General features: G+C 40.1%; 1 protein-coding gene across 2 annotated transcripts in view; it reads left to right on the top strand.

The window, feature by feature from the left end:
• Positions 1-19,821, top strand: part of UGT8 (UDP glycosyltransferase 8) — an 85,752-nt gene that overhangs the window by 29,726 nt on the left and 36,205 nt on the right. For both annotated transcript variants that reach the window (XM_039337811.1, XM_039337810.1), the window contains exon 2: positions 16,842-17,665. In XM_039337811.1, coding sequence (XP_039193745.1) covers positions 16,844-17,665 — 822 coding nt within the window. In that variant the 5' untranslated portion in view covers positions 16,842-16,843. The remainder of the gene's footprint in view (positions 1-16,841; positions 17,666-19,821) is intronic.

The raw sequence follows: 19,821 nt of genomic DNA, 5'->3' as shown, positions 1-19,821 counted from the left end.
TACCCCCTCCTAAAGGTTCCATACTTCACCTATTCACTTTATATATCACTTTCAATCTGAATTCTTTCTTGCTTTTTCCAGTGCATAGTTTTGGCCCTTGTTTTCTTTCCGTTTTTCCTTTTTTTCTTTCTTTTTTTAAAAAAACAAGTTTTATTAATTTTTCAAATGTTAACATCCAGATACTTAGGAAGCAGCATGGTGCTAGAGAAATCAGTCAATAACAAAATCATTCATATATATATGTATCAGGTTACATCAATAACATTCCCTCACTGTTTCCCACAAATATTATACCATATTCACGTTAATAAATTTCTAAGTAGGCTCAATCAATCAGTACATTTATCAATGGTATTTTACTTATATGTATCCAAGTCTTGTTTAGAGGTTTTATTTAATTCCAATTTATATATTCCAATTTAGTCTTTTATAACCAATGTTTAAACTTTGGATAACCTTGATTTACCTCATTTCATTATAATATAATTAACATAACTAAAATACACATATTATTTCAAAATTTACCTTCTTTATAGACAAATAAATTCTAATTCTCATTCTAATAACTCCTCCTTTAATAACAAAATATCTTTCATTATCACAAATCTCTTTCCATATACCAATTAAAGTTATAGTCTAACAGTTAATTTTGACTCCCATTATAAATCTAAGTGCTAAATATTTAAAAAAAACATTATCTCTAAAAAGCTGCTTCACCCATTAAGTAGATTTCTAAATCCCATTTTTAAATCTAACTCTGGCTTTCCTTTTGTGCCAAGTAGGTTTCCATGCCAGTGCCTCTAAAACCTCGGATGTATCTCCCTTCATTCCTATACCTGTTGTTTGAATCAAGGGAGAATGTCCAGTTATCAGTCTTTCAAAAGAACTGTCCCCTTTGTAATTGTTAAGTTGTTGCCCTAATAATTCAAATCTCCATGTTTTGTTTAGGGTATTTATAGTCAGTTCAGTAGTCTGGTCCTCTTCTTGCGATTTCATCTGAGTAGAATAGAGTGTCATATCTGGTATTGTTGTTATTTGGTTATCTAAAATGTCTAAGTTCTCCACTTTTGGAGTTACAGGTGCTGTAGTTAAAGTCAGTGATTGAACATCAAAGTTCTCAGCCACTTGTGCATATTGTATGAAGTCTTCTTTAATGTTAAATTGTTCATCTTCTGTTATTTTTTGGGTTATTGGTTGATCAGTTTGAGTCTGAGGTTCAATTTGTAGTTTTGTAAAAATGTCTTTGGCTTTCACTCCTGAAATGATTAGCTCTGTTGCCTCACGGATGTTTTCAAGGATAAGTTTGTAATTAAGTTGTGGATAGGATTCATTCATTTCCAAGGTGATTAAAGATAGTCCTTTAGTGGAGGCTTTAAAGATAGTCCTTTAGTGGAGGCTATGTTTAGTAAGACTCAGCTATTGTCCACCTCCACAATTTGTAGGAAATATTGTCACCACAGCTGTTTCTACCTCTTCTCCAGTACAGGAGATGGAGAATCCACCTATGGGTTTCTCTGTCTGCCTGCTCTTGAGACCAAGTAGCCAAATTAGCCACGCCCCTCTTGCCAGGAGATCCAGTCTTAACTTGGTCTCCGCTCTTGCAAGACTTCTGTGACTTGGTTCTCATCAATTGCAGGTTAGCTAGAATTACTTTGGTGGATTCTTACCATTTCTTTATTATTGGCAACACTAAATTGTCATCTTTGATTTTTTTTCCCCACCAGGGCTGGGATCAGCTCTGATCTCAAACCTATTTGAGAGGTGGGGGTGCGTGGGGGGGAAATTTCCCATAAGTGTGGGGGGGAATCCACAGCCAAGGGGGGAAATATTCCCCAGTTTTGGCAGCAGGATTCCTCAAACCTTGTCTTCTTCCCTCATTGTCGTTTTTGCATCCCTCGACTGATTAGGCCTCATTTTAACAGCGGTGGCCATTTTAGCTCCACGTGGAGGCCTATTCAGGCCTAACAGGCCTGGCCATAGGATCAATACCACGTGAAACACTGGTAAATCTCATCCCCTTTTCCCTTCCCTTTCTCTCTTCCCCAGGGCCCTGGGTGGGGGGGGGAGAGAAGGCAATAGCAGAGACTGCTTGCTGCGTCTTTTCTCCTGCCCTCCCAGCTTTCCTTCCCCAATTTGGGAGTGGATTACAGTCTCCTGCCTCGGATTCAGCTTGAATCCAGACTGTCGGAGGCTGTATAAGCAACCCAGAGCCCTCACGGACGCCATTTTCACAGCCGAAATTTCGGCTGTGAAATTAACTTCCCCTGTTTGGTGCACAGCACAGGGAGCATTCGGGGGCCTGCACAATCGCATCGCAACGCCCCCAGAATGCTCCGATCGTTCGGGGAGCCCAGATCTCGCCGTGAAGCCTAAATTCGGCAGAATTAGGTCACGGCCGCCATTTTGAAACCCCGAACGATCCGGGAAGCCGGATTTTGCTTCTTTCTGCTTGGGAAGCAGGGGGGAGGACAAGCCACCATCACAGGCCTCTTCTCCATCGGTTAGCCGCCAATTGAAAATAATTCCAATTGCTCAAAAATATTTTTTTTTTGTACCTTAATTGGGGTTGCTTGCAAATTTTTTTATTACTGGTGCACACTGTCTGGCCACCTAAGGCTTCCGGGCGGAGCCCAGAGAGTGGTTCCAAACGTGCCTTCGGTACCTGCCTCATTTACCATAGTCCAGAGAGAATTATTTTTGGTCAGGTGGTCAGGGAGCAGTCTTGGTATTTGCTCCAATTTCGCTTCCGCCAACTACTTGTCTGCCAGAGCTCCTTCTCAGTGTTTTTCTTACTGAGATTGCTCAAGTGGGATGGAGGGATCACCGTTGCCTCAAACCTTGGGCACGCCCTCTCCATCACCCAATTACGACTGCAATAAACCTTCTGAACAGAAGGCGGTGGGCAAGTGCAAAGCTAAGACAAAACATATGCTAAAGAAGACATCCAAGTTGGCGGAAAAGCAAGCCAGCCGTAGGCACCAGGCTCTGGAGAAGGAGTTCTCCAGAGCACAGAGGCAGGCCCAATTGGACATGGATCAAATGGTGGCCACCAAAATGGAACTTCCCTTGGGCCCATCAACATCATCTCAAGGGGTGTGGTCCATCCCGGGAATGCCGGTAACATTGGGTTCGCCCTCCAAATCGGCTCAGCAAGCGACACCTGTCCCGGGCACCATCCCTGAGTCCACATTCACGCCCACAGCCGTGGGACTCAGGGGTCCAGACATCGGAGATATTTTCTCCGACGGACGCTTGGAGGCATTGTTAACTAAGGTTATGGACAGAGCTCTGGCTCAGTGCTCAGTCCACTTCAAGCAGGAGGCCTCCACCTCGACCATGCCACCCTATGAGCTCCCTATGGAGCCCCCAGCACCTCAGGAACCCGTCTCTCCCGGCCAGTCCTCCATGAGTGGATATTCTTCCCCTCAGGAGGAGGAGCAACCGGAAATTACTCTCTCGGAGGATGAGGAATTCCCCCCGGAGTCTTCCACTTCAGGGAGTTTATTTAATGCCAACCTGTTCCTAACAATACTCTGCAAGGCCACCCTGACAGCAAATATAGGGACAGACCAGTTCCCTCAGCCGCAGGGAACGACAGGCACCCCATCACGGCCAATTTTTGTCGAAAAGGTGGCTTCTGAACATCATGTTCCTTGTCCTGCCATGTTTCTAAAGGGGATCAAGAAACAATGGGACACTCCATCTTCTCTCCCTTCAGTAAGTAGAACGGACAAAAGGCTATACACCACATCCACGGATCTCTCTGATGCCCTGGAAGTCCCCAAGGTGGATGAAGCCTGGACTCCTTTGGTTTCCCAAACTGCCATGGCGGGGGACTTATTGGAGGCTCTAAAGGCAGATGACAAGAGGTGGGAGCAAACATTCTGCAAAACACATCAATCTGCAGCATTGTCCGCTCCACCCTTTTATGGTTGCAACAACTTCAGGCCAGGGTCCCAATTGAGGACATGCGCACTCATCAGGACCTGACCAAAATGGTGGCAGCCACAGAATATGCGGCAGACGCAACAGATCCATAGCGTCCAACATAATTTCTAAGAGGATGTTGTGGTTAAAGGCCAAGTGGCGCCTAGCAACCAAGGCCAAGTGGCACCTAGCAACTGCTCCTTATCTAGGCAGCAATTTGTTTGGGGAGGCCCTCACACCTTACCTAGTCAAAAATAAGGATAAACATAAGGTCATGGGACATTTAAACAAAAAAGCTGAAAAACAGCCTACACCTTATTTTCGGAGACAGTCCTTTCGTCAGCAGGTGGCCACAGCCGCCAGCCAACCCCCCAGACATATGTCCCCAGACAGGACAGGTCATACGACCGTCCCTACGACAGGCCAGGTTTTCGACCCAGGCAACAGAACCAGTCAAAACGGCCTTTTTGTGGACCAGGCCGCCCCTTCCGTAAAACCAAATGACTTCTACTCCAATCTCCCAATCGGGGAAAGGTTAGCCCACTTTTTCCACCAGTGGGAACAGACCTCCATGGACAACTGGGTCCTACAGACCATACAGTCCGGGTTGTCCCTGGAGTTCCTTGCAACACCTCCAGACCGATTCACAGTCTGCTCAGTATCTAGGGATCCCAGCAAACACAGGTTTATGCAGGAGGCCATCCAACATCTCCTGGACATTCAAGCCATAGAACAGGTTCTGACAGGTTACAGGGGCAAGGGGTTTTACTCCATCCTTTTCGTGGTTCCCAAGGCCTCAGGAGGATGGAGAGCCATCCTGGATCTAAAAAATCTCAACAGGTATATAAAATACAAAAAATTCAAGATGCAATCCCTCCAGTCCATTCTGGGAGGCATCAGGCAGGGCGACTTCCTGGCATCAATAGACCTCACGGAAGCTTACCTTCACATTCCAATTCACCCAGCTCACCGTCGGTTCCTACGTTTCTGTTACAAGGGCAACCACTTCCAATACAGGGCTCTTCCTTTCGGCCTATCTTCAGCACCCAGGGTGTTCACGAAGATTCTGGCACTGGTAGCGGCCAGACTGAGGAAAATCCCAATTCGTGTCCAATGCTACCTGGATGACATCTTAATACAGGCAGCATCCCTCCAGACAGCTCAGGCGGACGTGATGACCACCATTCACGTTCTGCAACAACATGGGTTCTCAGTCAACATCAAAAAGAGCCAGACAACTCCTTCATCCAGATTACTGCACCTGGGAGCCATCATAGACACATCAAATTGCATGGTCTATCTCTCCCAGGAGTGTGTGGTCAGCATCAAGGAACTGGCTCGCCAGGTATACAGGCAACACACAGTCTTACTCTCTCAGTTACTGGGCAAGATGGTCTCCTGCATAGCCATAGTTCCCTGGGCCAGACTCCATCTGCGGGACCTTCAATGGTTCCTTCTCTCATACCAGCGACAGAATACCAGCGCATCCAGCCGCCTGGTCAAGGTTCCGGTTCACATTCGAAGGACGCTTCGCTGGTGGTGCTCTCAGGCAGTGACCAAAGGGTCACTCTTCAAGGAACCAGAACGAGTCACCATCATAACAGATGCCAGCCTGTACAGTTGGGGAGCCCATCTACGCTCTCATTTCACGCAGGGACGTTGGTCCGCCGCAGATCTGAGAAACAATATAAATCGGTTGGAGTTCAGAGCCATCCACCTAGCGTTACAACGCTTCAAACACATAATCAAAGGTTGTCACGTTCTAGTCCTCACAGACAATGTGGCGGCCAGAGCGCACATCAACCGACAGGAGCACCAGGTCCAAATCCCTCATGTCCGAGGCGTGGCTCCTGTTCACCTGGGCAGAATCCACCCTGGAGTCACTCAAGGTGGAACACATTTCAGAGGTCAACAACGAACAAGCGGACTTCCTAAGCCACACCACAGTGGACCCTTCGGAGTGGGGCCTACATCCAGACTTGTTCTCAGACATCTCTCGCAGGTTCGGTCGCCAGGTTCTCGACCTGTTCGCTTCACAGGACAATGCCCAACTCCCCAGGTTCTATTCCCGTTACTTCCTTCCGGAGGTGGAAGGGACGGACGCCTTACGGACCTGGTGGCCACAAGGCTTACTTTACGCCTTTACGCCACTACCACTCAATCCGATGACCATCCGCAAACACGAATGAGTGGAACTGATACTTGTGGCCCCTTACTGGCCACAAGGCCCTGGTTTGCCGACCTGATGAACCTGTCCCAGTCACCCCCATGGAGGATTCCTCCGCATCAGGTGTCACTGCATAAGGGAACCCTCAGTCACCCGGATCCCCAATGGTTGCAACTGACTGCCTGGCGCTTGAACGCAGCATAATGGCACAAGAATCATTTTCCTCGTGAGCCATCTCCATGATTCAGGCTGCGCGCCGTCCTGCGACCAATCGCATCTATGATTCCACTTGGAAGAATTTTTGCCTTTGGTGTAGGAGGCGACAACTTGTCATCTCCAAATTGACCATTCCCCAAATAGTGGATTACCTGTTGGACGGACTGGACAGAGGCCTTGCCCCTGTGACTATTCGCAGACAAGTAGCGGCCCTGTCCAATCTTCTCTCGTGTCAGGATTTGGTTCCCTTGGCTCACCATCCCAGGATTCGTGCATTTATCAAAGGGCCGTGCAACACCAGACCTCCTGTTGTTCACAGATACCCAACTTGGGAGTTACCGAGAGTCCTCCGTGCTCTCACAAAACCACTATTTGAACCTCTAGGAACCATTTCGTTGAAACACCTGTCCCTAAAATTGGCATTCCTGATAGCCATCACATCAGCCAGATGAATATCGGAACTGGCTGCATTATCGGTCAGGAATGACCTCTGCATTTTTCACAGTGACAGGGTTGTCCTAAGTATAGATCCTTCGTTCGTCCCAAAGGTAAATTCCCTGTTCCACAGATCACAGGAAGTAATTCTACCAAATTTTTGCCCAAATCCGATGCATGACTTGGAGCGGCAGTGGCATACACTGGATGTCCGCAGGGCTTTGAGACGGTACCTCAAGTGCACGGAGGCATTCCGTAGATCAGAAGCCCTCTTTGTTTCATTCCGATTGGCTTCCATGGGACAGAAGGTTTCTGCAGGCACCATTGGCAGGTGGATCCGAAATTGTATAGCGGAAGCGTACCAGTCTGCTTCCCTGCCGACTCCAAGTCATCTTACTGCCCATTCTACTCACAGTGCTGCAACCTCTGCGGCTTGGGCCACTCAGGCATCCATTGAGGAGATTTGCAGGGCTGCGACATGGTCCTCGCCATCTCCATTTGTACGCCACTACAAAATTGACCGTTTTGCTTCGGCAGACACCTCCTTTGGTAGGAGGGTCCTCCAGCAAGTGGTCTCTGGGGAATCTATTCCGGCCTTATCTGTTTCCCACCCATTGGGACAGTGAGGCTTTGGTATGCCCCATAGGTGGATTCTCCATCTCCTGTACTGGAAAAGGGGCGTTGTCTTACTTGAATGCCTTTTTTCAATATGGAGATGGAGAATCCACACCCACCCTAGGGTCAGGCCATTCTAGGGAATTGAGAGCCAACGTCAAGTTCATCTTCAGCCGCTTCGCCCTCGTTAAGACTGGATCTCCTGGCAAGAGGGACGTGGCTAATTTGCCTACTTGGTCTCAAGAGCAGGCAGACAGAGAAAACCTATAAGTAGATTCTCCATCTCCATACTGAGAAAAGGCGTAAGACAATGCCCCCTTTACCCATTAAGTAGATTTCTAAATCCCATTTTTAAATCTAACTCTGGCTTTCCTTTTATGCCAAGTAGGTTTCCATGCCAGTGCCTCTAAAACCTCGGATGTATCTCCCTTCATTCCTATACCTGTTGTTTGAATCAAGGGAGAATGTCCAGTTATCAGTCTTTCAAAAGAACTGTCCCTTTGTAATTGTTAAGTTGTTGTCCTAATAATTTAAATCTCCATGTTTGGTTTAGGGTATTTATAGTCAGTTCAGTAGTCTGGTCCTCTTCTTCTTGCGATTTCATCTGAGCAGAATAGAGTGTCATATCTGGTATTGTTGTTGTTTGGTTATCTAAAATGTCTAAGTTCTCCGCTTTACAGGTGCTGTAGTTAAAGTCAGTGATTGAACATCAAAGTTCTCAGCCACTTGTGCATATTGTATGAAGTCTTCTTTAATGTTAAATTGTTCATCTTCTGTTATTTTTTGGGTTATAGGTTGATCAATTTGAGTCTGAGGTTCAATTTGTAGTTTTGTAAAAATGTCTTTGGCTTTCACTCCTGAAATGATTAGCTCTGTTGCTTCACGGATGTTTTCAAGGATAAGTTTGTAATTAAGTTGTGGATAGGATTCATCCATTTCCAAGGTGATTAAAGATAGTCCTTTAGTGGAGGCTTTAAAGAGTCCTTTAGTGGAGGCTATGTTTAGTAAGACTCAGCTATTGTCCACCTCCACAATTTGTAGGAAATATTGTCACCACAGCTGTTTCTACCTCTTATCTTTTTTGATAGTATGAAGGACAAATAAAAGTAGTCAACAAGCACAATTGAAAAGAGAAATTCCAGTTGCTATGCCAAATTTTGCCACATGATGTCCCCAGCAGACCACAAAATCTTTTCCCAAATGCTGAATAGTCTCTTATTCGGTTAAAACACACAAAAAGCCAATATTTTGCAAAGTTAATAGTTAAAGAAGTTTAAAAAGATGATAAGTCTCTATAATAAAAAGTTTTGGGCCCCTAAGGTATCCACAAAACAAAGATACAATTATTTGGTTGTTGAAGTTAGTGGTTCTTTCCTTTTCTTTCCAAGCTGCAAAGTCCCACGTATGCAAACGCTGCTGAATTGAGAGTGGGGAAATGAATTTCAAAAGGCTTTCACAGGAAGGTAATTAGGGAAAAAGAGAGGTAAAAAAGGATCTCACCCAAATCCTCCACTCCTGCTTCATATGCTTAGTTGTTATTGGGACTTTCCGCTGCTGCGACTAGGTGATCAGCCATGTTAATAGCCAGTCTTTTCTTTGTCAGTTCTAGGTAGCTGCCTCGGATCAAACGGAAGGGCTGCTGCGCTTCTGTGATCTTGCGAGGGTCCTCCCCAATGGTGGTCGCCCCTCCAGAGCGACTTTCGACCCTTTCCAGGGTCTTCCGATGAAGGGAAACCAGACGGCAGGGAGAAGCTTCCCGCCGCGCATCCGAAGGCGTCGCGTCCGGAACCATTTTTTCAAGGGAACTACAATCACAAGATTCCAATTACCAGGCACTGGTGCAATCTTCACATGTTAAACAAGTCAACTATTCCATAAGGAACCATAACCATATTTTAACATTTGCTTAGATATCACCATATACACCTAAAACTTTATTATTTTTCAATATTCCCAAGCATTTACCATTTTTCAACATTCTCAACAGCATTTGTATTTGAGTTGTACAAAATGAAGATAGAATATAAATCAAATAATAATATATAATTACTTTTAATCCATTTTTTTGAATACTAATTTGTGTAGCAATCATTTCAATTCTTTTTTTATTGAAAATTTTTAAGTTTTACAAGACAATTCCCTTCCCCAAACCCTCCCCTACCCTCCCCCGACCTTCCCAGAGCTAAATACAGGCTTAATTAAAAAAAAAATTAAAAAGATCTTAAAACACATATAAACCATAAGCAAATCTAAATACATTAATTAAACAAATTATAAAATAGTTAACAACAATATATATAAAAAAAATACAAGAAGAAAGGAAAAATGAAACGGAAAAAGAAAAAATCAAATGAATAAAATTTTTTTTAAAAAAATTAAAAAAATGTCTATAAAATATCTTAAATTTTAAATATAAATTATTCAAAAACTAAATAATATTTTTATATCCAACTTATATTGTGTGAAATCTATCCATTTTTTCCATACCAGAAAGTACTTCTCTTGCGATTGATCGTTCAAGAAAGCCGAAATCTTTGCCATTTCCGCCCAATAAGAAACTTTAAGAAACCACTCTTGCAAAGTAGGCAAAGATTCCTTCTTCCAACATTGCCCTACTAACAACCTGGCCGCTGTAATTAAATTTAACATCAATATAGTCTCTTTACTATCACAATCAGAAACAATACCTAACAAAAACAATTGTGGGGTAAATTTTATCCTTCTTCTGAAAATTCTTTGGATATTCCACCATATCTTAATCCAAAAAGCTTTTATATTTTTACATGACCACCAGATATGATAATAAGTAGCATCCAAACATCCACATCTCCAACATTTAGGCTGCAAGACAGGATACATACGAGACATTTTTTGTGGATCAAGGTGCCATCTATAAAACATTTTATAAAAATTTTCCCTTAAATTTTGGGCTTGTGTAAATTTAACATTCCTCACCCAAATAATTTCCCAGGTATCTAATGGAACTGGTTCATCAAAATTTTGTGCCCATTTAACCATACATTCTTTAACTAATTCTGCTTCTGAATCCAGTTCTACTAACACCCCATAAATTCTCTTAATATGAGTTCGTCTTTGATCTTTTATTTGTTTTAACAAATTCTCATCTTCTCTAAGCAAACCCACGTTACGATCTATCTTCCACCTCTCCACTATTTGTCTATAATGAAACCATGAATAAATAATATTTTCTTGTGTTAAATCTTCCAAAGATTTTAATTGCCAGTTTTTACCATCCCATCTAAGTAATTGTGCGTAAGAAACGCTATCCATCTTAACTCCTCTCCTTATCCCTTCTATCGCATGCCACGGTATAGCCCATAGTGGAATTTTAAAATCACTTCTATAATATTTCTTCCAAACCCGAAGTAAAGAAATCCTTATAATATGAGATTTAAAAACCCTATCAACCTTTTTATTAAAAATTAAATAGGCATGCCATCCAAAAAGTAAATCCCAACCCTCCAAGAGGAGTATTTCTACATTTGTTAAATTAACCCAATCATTAATTAATGTTAAAACCACAGCATCATAATACAATTTCAAATTCAGTACCTTGAGTCCACCTCTCTCACGAATATCTTGTATAATTTTAAGTTTTACTCTTGGTTTTTTCCCTGCCCAGATAAATTTATTAATACCTTTCTGCCATTCATTTAAATTAACCTCATTCTTTAAAATGGGTATCATTTGGAATAAAAAAAGAAACTTTGGCAGAACATTCATTTTAATCGCCTCAATTCTTCCCAAAAGAGATAATTGCAGCTTCTCCCAGTTTTCCAAATCTCTTTGTATTTTGACCCACAGCCTTTCATAATTATTTTTATACAATTTTACATTAGAAACAGATAAAACAACCCCCAAATATTTTACCTTATTAACAACCTCAAAATCTGTCAACTTAACCAAGGTCTCCTTATCCAAATTAGTCATGTTTTTAGGCAATATTTTAGTCTTATTGTTATTAATTTTAAAACCCGAAACCTGTCCATACTGATATATCAATTGCAATAACTCTACTACAGAATAAGTAGGTTGAGATAAAGTAACAACCATGTCATCTGCAAAAGCCCTTAATTTATATTCTTTTTTATTAACTTCTATTCCTTTTATTTGCTGTGATTCTCGAATTTTAATCAACAAAATTTCCAAAGTTAAAACAAACAGCAATGGTGACAATGGACAACCCTGTCTAGTCCCCTTCTCTATTAAAAACACCTCTGACAAACCCCCATTAACTATAAGTTGTGCCGTTTGCTTTTGATAAATAACACAAAGAGCTTGTAAATTTTTTTCTCCAAAATTCATTCTCTCAATTAATCTTAACATAAATTGCCAGTTCAGCTGGTCAAAAGCTTTTTCAGCATCTAAAAATATCAATCCTGCGGAAACCTGATTGTTTTTATCTAAATATTCTAATAAGTTAATAATTTGTCTAACATTATTCTTCATATACCTTCCAGTTATAAAACCCATTTGATCCATATGTATTACATGATGCAAGACCCTCATAAGTCTATTAGCTAAAATTTTCGAAAAAATCTTATAATCTACATTTAAAAGAGATATAGGTCTATAATTCTTTGGTAAAGTAAGATCTTGATCTTCTTTTGGAATCAAAGATATAAAAGCTCTACCCCATGACGGGGGAATCTCTGAACCCTGTAATATATTATTAAAAAGCTCCCTTAAAGGCTGAATCATCTCTTGTACCAAAGTTTTATAATAGATAGATGTCAGTCCATCCGTACCCGGTGCTTTACCTAATTTTAATTCTTTAATTACTGTCTCAATTTCCTCACTAGTAATCAAACTATTAATTTCTTGTTTCTGATCTTCTGTTAGTTTAGGAAAATTAGCTTCTTTTAAATAATTATCTATATCTGAAACCTGTACTTTAGTACTCATATATAATTTTTGATAATAATCTAAAAAAGATTTCTTAATCAACTCCTTCTGATATACCAATTTACCATTATAATTTATTTTATCTATAGTTCTCTGCTTCTTTCTCAATTGATAAGCCAACCATCTCCCTGGTTTATTGGCATTACAAAATATATTTTGTTTCATGTACAATAAATTAGTTGCAGTTTGATCAACCATCAACATATTAAATTGTGATTTAAGCAATTTTATAGATTCCTTAATCTTCTCATCTGTGGGGTTTAAAATCAGAGCTTTTTCTTTTAGTTTAATCTCATCTTCCAACTCCGCAATCATTTCAATTCTTAAACATACTAATGTTCCCATACAAATTTCAAAAATATTTTCAGCATTCTCTTTCTTTTAGTTCCATCCAAAATAATTCATTCCTTTTTTAATTATGTTAAATCTACTGGAGGCTTTCTGTCATTTTATCCATTTACCTGACACCAAGTGTAATTTTTTAATCTTAACCTTTCTCTACATTATTTGCTATTATATCTTTCTCTACATGTACATTATTCAGTACCTTTGTCTCACCCTATTTTTGAGCATTTTTTCTAAACTGTAGCTTCTTTTAGCATTTTACCAAGTGTCCTTTTTCATACTTCCTGTTAGCATATGTTTATTAATATACTGATTATACATCTCTTCAAATCAGTGGATGACCTCTCCCAGTGAACTTATTAAGATGTTAAATAGCTATAGGGAAAGAGCCAAGCTCTGTGACATCCCATATAGAAATAACCACAGATGAGACAGCTCCTTATACTTCTTACTGAAACTGATTATCAAGGTAGAAGTGGAAAGCCCATTGAGAAATCTAAGAGAAACAAAAGGCATGTGCAGTTTACTATCACACTAAGGATATTGTTATAAAATAACCAACATAAAATACTCTACAGATACTCCCTGATAACAATTGAGCCTGAAATTTGCAATTGTAAGTAGTTGTCATTAAGGGATACCCCCATGTGATTGCCTCACTCAATGACTATAATCCCATTTCTTTTTGTTGCTTTCATTAAATGACTGTGCAGGAGTGCATCAAGGGGTGTGGGAGGATTTGGGAGGCATAGTACCCACCAGTTGTAGGTTGTGAAGCCTCAGCTGGCTAGGCCAACCAGCATATGTGCCATGTCTCTCCCACCTGCCAGTCCCGAGAAGCCTGGGACTGCCTGCTCCACTGAGCCCAGAAGGCCTCAGCTTGCTAAGGCAACCAGGGCGTGGATCTCCTCTCTCTCCCTGGTTCTCCCATGAGGTGTGGGCTTTTGATCTGGCCCACCACATCTGGAAGACCTCAATCAGCTAGGGCCACCAACATGTGAAAACCTACTGTGGACTGGAAGACTTCGGCTAACACTAGCACACAAATCTCCTATTTCCCCCAGCCACTTCTGAGAGGTCTGAGCCTTCTCCCTGCCCCCCATGACTTGCTCCACTTACCTTTCTCTTTCTATGTACTGCTGATAGGTGTACTCAGCCATTGCGAGGCTCAGCAATCTTCCTCAAGGCTAGCCAGGAACAGGAAATCAGCCAGCAGGATTTCAGCATACTGATGGGCCAAGTCAGCCAAGGCTTTTTGAGTGTGATGGGGCAGAGAGAAGGCCCATGCCTCTTGGGAGTGCCAGAGGAGAGGGGGCAGGCAAGAGGCACATTCACCAGTGGGCCTAGCTGGATGAGGCACACAGTGGTGGTGGGAGTTGTAGAGTCCCACTGTCATAAGAGTAGGGGGATGGGTAATCAAGGGCCTGGATTTTGATCATGTAACCGTGGGGGCATTACGAAGGTCAGAACTTCAGGCAAGAGTCCTAAGTCCCTTCATTCAGCCCCATCATAATTTCGAAGGATCACTGAAGAAATCGGACAGGATATCTAAACTTGTTTCCATTTCGTCTTAACCATGTGGCCCTTATTCATATGCAAATCTAGAAATTATTAATATTTTAGTTCTGGTGTCAGCAAAAACTCCATAAAGGTTCCCAGAATTTTATAGAAACTTTGTTTAACCTTGGTCAAACCAACCAACTTTCCACTCCTTTCTTTTGCTACTAGCAGTCTTTAAGTTTAATTCATTTGTATGATTTGATCTCTCTTCAGTTTTTCTTTCTCCTATCTTAAAGGCTTTTTGTTGAGGCTTTAGTAAACCTCTTTTGTAAATCAAGTAATAGTCATTATCCAGATCAGTCTCTTGGGTTGTCATTTCTGTTTTCACTATCATCTTGTTTTATAATTCACATTTTGAAACAATTTCTTTATATTCTAATATTTCTGCATCAGATGAGATTTATTTCAATTCTTTATCATATAGATCTTCCAAAGTATTCTCTTTCACATATTTCACATCACAATTATTTTAATTTTTCATTCTACACCCCATTTTGCAAGTTGTCTTAATACAAGAATAAGAATGATAGAAGATAGCATCTTATTTATTTCTTAACCTTTCTTTTTATTAAAAATATCTCTTAAAAGAGTTTAATTTAATATTTGCATTTATCTTCATTCTTGTATAATTCCTAATAAATAATTTAACAATTCATTATACTCTTTTAAACTATATCATTATTATTTAAACGGTTAAAATTACCAGAAATGTTACACAAAATAGAATACAAAATCTCTATAATGGATTAAGACCCTGCATACTTGGGAATGATTTGGGAGTGCAGTACTTCTTGTTGTGTTTAAAATAGCCCAACATTTATACTTTAGGGTCTGAATTCCCCAAGTGCTATTGCATGAAGAGTTACATTAACATTACCAAGAGGATTCTTTAGAACAGCAGCATTTTATATATGTTTCAGGCTCCTGTTAAAGCATGAAGTGCACAACACTATATTAACACTGGCTAATCCTGAAAAATATTTATTAGTATTTAATAGCCACCAAGCAAATTAAACCAAGTTTTATCACCTGGGAGTAAAGTTTCTGATAATGGAGTAACAAACCAAGAAATCTATTTGTTATATTTTTATGGAAAGTATCACAAAAACATAATGAGGAATATAGCAAGAGTAGAATTCTGACATGTAAGTTTTCTATTCATCTTTATTAGAATGTTGTATATTAACAAGTTTATATTAGAATTGTAATCAGAGCTAAAATAGATTAAGAGGTTTGTTTGATATAAGGATTCACATATAATATTAGCTAGTTGTTTATTGGTTTTAAATATGTGTTTAGCTATTTCATATAATAACATAGTTTGTGAGGCAGCTGCTAGTCATGTGAGGTCTTGTGAGAAAACGACTGGAAAGCCTTGTGTGGCCAACAGCTGTTCACAAAATGCCATTCAAAATGCTTGATCAACAGTAGGAGCTAGAAGATGGCAAAGATTAGCTAGGGTGGTGGAGTGCAGGGTGACATAAAGACAAAGATGGGGAAGATGGGGGTTGTCATCAATGTAGACAGGCTGCCAAGGACCTGAAGTTTGATCATATGACCACAGGGCTGCTCCAAAAGTGATAACTTTAAGGACCAGGTGTAAATACCATAGGTTCAGTGCTGTTGTAACTTGGAATGGTTGCTGAACAATTTGTTTATATAGAACTCTGTCCCATCTCTTCTTCATGGTACATTATTTATTAGAGCTACGGTATGCAAATCTTCCAAAAGAGGTGCTTTACAAAAAGGAGAAGTGCTATGAATCCCTTCTCTGAATAATTAAAACAGTGGCATCTTTTTTCCAGGTTCATGTGACAGTTTCATAAGTTCGTCCTGGCTTTCTCTGTGTGCATAGTTTGGAAAAAAATGTCACTACTTTAATGACTGAAAGAGAAGTGTGTTTTGCATGCTATTCTAGGCACTGGATTACAGAGTACCACATTGGAAGCTTCATATATCATTAGGATTTATAGAATGAAGTAAAATTGACTGAGAGGGTGATAGGAAAAAATGGTCTGGTCACACTATCTACCTTTAATGATAATTAAATATTAAGATATCAGCTGGAGAAGGTTACTATGACATGGAGATAAATAGCACACCTTATTAATATCTGCAGATCTTAGTTAAAGGTAAATATATTGTGAGCTATTGAACAACTGGCAAGTTTCCTGGATGAAGCTGTAGCTTAAAATGTGATTTGAAAAAAATTAGGTAACAGCTATTATATATTTCTGGCATGTGCCTATATCTTTCAATGATTTCTAGTTCCTTATTTTTTCTATAGCTTAGTCTCTTCCTAGCATGGTTTTTGTATAATAATTTTGCTCCTAGGAAATAATAGGTTTTTTGCTGTAAAATTTCATCTAAAGGTATATTTTAAAGATTTTTTTCTTTGATTGTCAGTAAAATCATTTTCAGTGACAATTTGTTAGAGTTTAAAACAATTTTCCCAAACCTGATGCCCTCCAGATATGTTGCAATACATCTCCAATAAAATATCTTGAATTATGGGAATTGTAACACAACTGAATAGTACTGGGTTGGAACAGACTGGCTTAAAATGTCCAATTGTTGCTAAGTAATGGCTCTTAAAATATTTAAGTGGCATTTCAGTTGTATTGAATAACGTTTTTGTTTATCATTTCAGCTATGAAGTCTTACATTTCATTTTTCATTCTTCTGTGGAGTGCTGTTGGAATTTCAAAGGCTGCCAAAATAGTTATTGTGCCGCCAATTTTGTTTGAAAGCCATCTATACGTTTTCAAGTCCCTGGCTTCTGCTTTGTATGAACATGGCCATCAGGCTGTTTTCCTTCTGTCTGAGGGCAGAGAAATCCCTCCATCAAGTCATTACAGACTACAGCGATACCCAGGGCTCTTTAATACAACCACCTCAGATGAATTTCTTCATTCCAAAATGAGGAATATCTTTTCTGGGAGACTAACGGCACTGGAGCTGTTTGATATTCTGGATCACTATTCCAAGAATTGTGACATGGTTGTGGGCAATAAGAAGCTACTGCATGCCCTGAAACAGGAAAAATTTGACCTTCTACTAGTAGATCCTAATGAGATGTGTGGATTTGTTATTGCCCATCTTTTAGGAATTAAATATGCTGTTTTTTCTACTGGCCTTTGGTATCCAGCAGAAGTAGGTGCACCTGCACCCTTAGCATATGTCCCTGAATTTAATTCACTTCTCACAGACCATATGAACTTCCTGCAAAGATTTAAGAACACTATTGTTTATCTGGTTTCAAGATTTGGAGTCAGTTTTTTGATTCTGCCAAAATATGAAAGGATAATACGGAAGTATAATGTACAGCCAGCAAGGTCCATGTATGAATTGGTCCATGAATCCAGCCTGTGGATGCTAAGTACTGATATAGCACTAGAGTTTCCAAGACCTACACTACCAAATGTTGTTTACGTAGGAGGAATCCTGACCAAACCAGCCAGTCCTCTACCAGAAGTAAGGTTTGCTAAATTTTATTGTTAGAAAGATTGTACAACTTGAATATTATATGTGAATAGTTTTCATACTTATGTATTCTCAGGATCGTATTATTAGCATGCTACTTTATTTTGTTTCTTATACATTCCTTCTTTCCTCTGTGGTCCTCTTGTAAACAGCTCCAGAGAATTTGAGGGATTTTGATTTGGAGGAAGATGACATTCAGGACATCAGGAAACTAATGAACAGACCTTTTATGTTATACATTGTTCAACCAGCTGTTTACCACATTTACACATGAAGTCAAGAAACATCAAATTTCAAGTGTATTAATCAATACCTGATAGTTCACGCTGTTTGATATTTTAATAACTATTATTTAGAAAGCAGAAGAGCTTCAAGCAAAGTTAAAAATTAATTGGTGTTCATTAAATCTATGAAAGGGGAGTTTAAGATTGTTTAAATATATGCTATATCTATTTGTCATTAAGAGATAATAGCTCTCTTAAAAAATAGTGCAGTAAGTTGTAATTTGAATGATATAAGTCACAAGGATTTGTTTGCTTTTTGGATCTGTTTTGTGTGTGTGTGTGTGATTCAGAAAAGAATCGTATATTTTTAAAATGATGTGTGGGTCACATAAAACATTGAGACATTGTTTGCAGTTGCATTAGTATATGCTTTTTAAATAATAATGTGACTGTACTTTTGAAAAAAAGGTTTCAGTCAAAGGGTACAAACAAGCATTTTTCTTAATCATCTTTTAGATGTAAATAATATAAAAGTCACATAATTGTATCAGTGCAGTCTTGCTGTTTAGCAGTTATCCATCTTACCTTTCTTGCCATTTCCTACGATACCTGTTTTCTGCATTTAACCCACTTGCAAATATTTTCTCTTTCATCCGTTGTGAATAGCAGCTGCTGATGTGCTTGCTCTTCATTCTTCAAGTGCTGAATAATAATAATAATAATAATAATAATAATAATAATAATAATAATAATAATAATAATAATAATAAGTTGGAAGGGACCTTGGAGGTCATCTAGCCTAAACCCCTGCTCAGGCAGGAAACCCTATACCATTTCAGACAGATGGCTGTCCAGTCTTTTCTTAAAAACCTCCAGTGTTGGAGCATTCACCACTTCTGGAGGCAGGTTGTTTCACTGGTTAATTGTTCTAACTGTTAGGAAGTTTCTCCTTAGTTCTAGGTTGTTTCTCTCTTTGATTAGTTTCCATCCGTTGCTTCTTGTCCTGCCTTCAGGTGCCTTGGAAAATAGTTTGACTCCCTCTTCTTTGTGGCAGCCCTGAGATATTGGAACACTGCTATCATGTCCCCCCTCGTCCTTTTCTTCATTAAACTAGACATACCCAATTCCAGCAGCCTTTCCTTATATGCTTTAGCCTCCAGTCTCCTAATCATATTGTTGCTCTTCTCGGTACTCTTTCTAGAGTCTCAACTTCTTTTTTACATCGTGGTGACCAAACCTGGATGCAGTATTCCAAGTGTGGCCCTGCCAAGGCATTGTAAAGTGGTATTAATACTTCATGTGATCTTGAGTCTATCCCTCTGTTAATGCAGCCTAGCACTGTGTTGGCCTTTTTAGCAGCTACAGCACACTGCTGGCTCATATTTAAGTGATTGTCCACTAGGACTCCGAGGTCCCTCTCACAGTTACTACTATTGAGCAAGGTACCCCCTATACTATACCTGTACATTTAGTTTTTCTTGCCTAAATGTAGAACCTTACTTTTTTCACCAATGAATTTCATTTTGTTAGATAGCGCCCAGTGTTCAAGTCTGTCCAGATCCTCCTGTATCCTAAGCCTGTCTTCTGGAGTGTTGGCTATTCCTGCCAGCTTGGTGTCGTCTGCAAATTTGATGATTTCCCCATCTATCCCCTCGTCCAAATCGTTGATGAAGATGTTGAAGAGCACTGGGCCCAGAACAGAGCCCTGGGGCACCCCACTACACACTTCCCTCCATGTAGATGCGGTTCCATTGAGGACCACAAGCTGAATACGGCCGGTCAGCCAACTATGGATCCATCTGGTGGTGATGTTGTCTAACCCACATTTTTCTATCTTATCAAGTAGTAGGTTGTGATCTACTTTATCAAATGCCTTACTGAAGTCCAAGTAAATTATATCCACAGCATTCCTCTGATCCACTA

Source organism: Crotalus tigris, unplaced genomic scaffold (genome assembly GCF_016545835.1).
Source record: "Crotalus tigris isolate CLP2741 ecotype Arizona unplaced genomic scaffold, ASM1654583v1 scf7180000017686.862900, whole genome shotgun sequence".
Classification (NCBI taxonomy): Eukaryota; Metazoa; Chordata; class Lepidosauria; order Squamata; family Viperidae; genus Crotalus; species Crotalus tigris.
The sequence above is the reverse complement of the archived record's forward strand: the minus strand, read 5'-3'. Positions and strand labels throughout refer to the sequence as shown.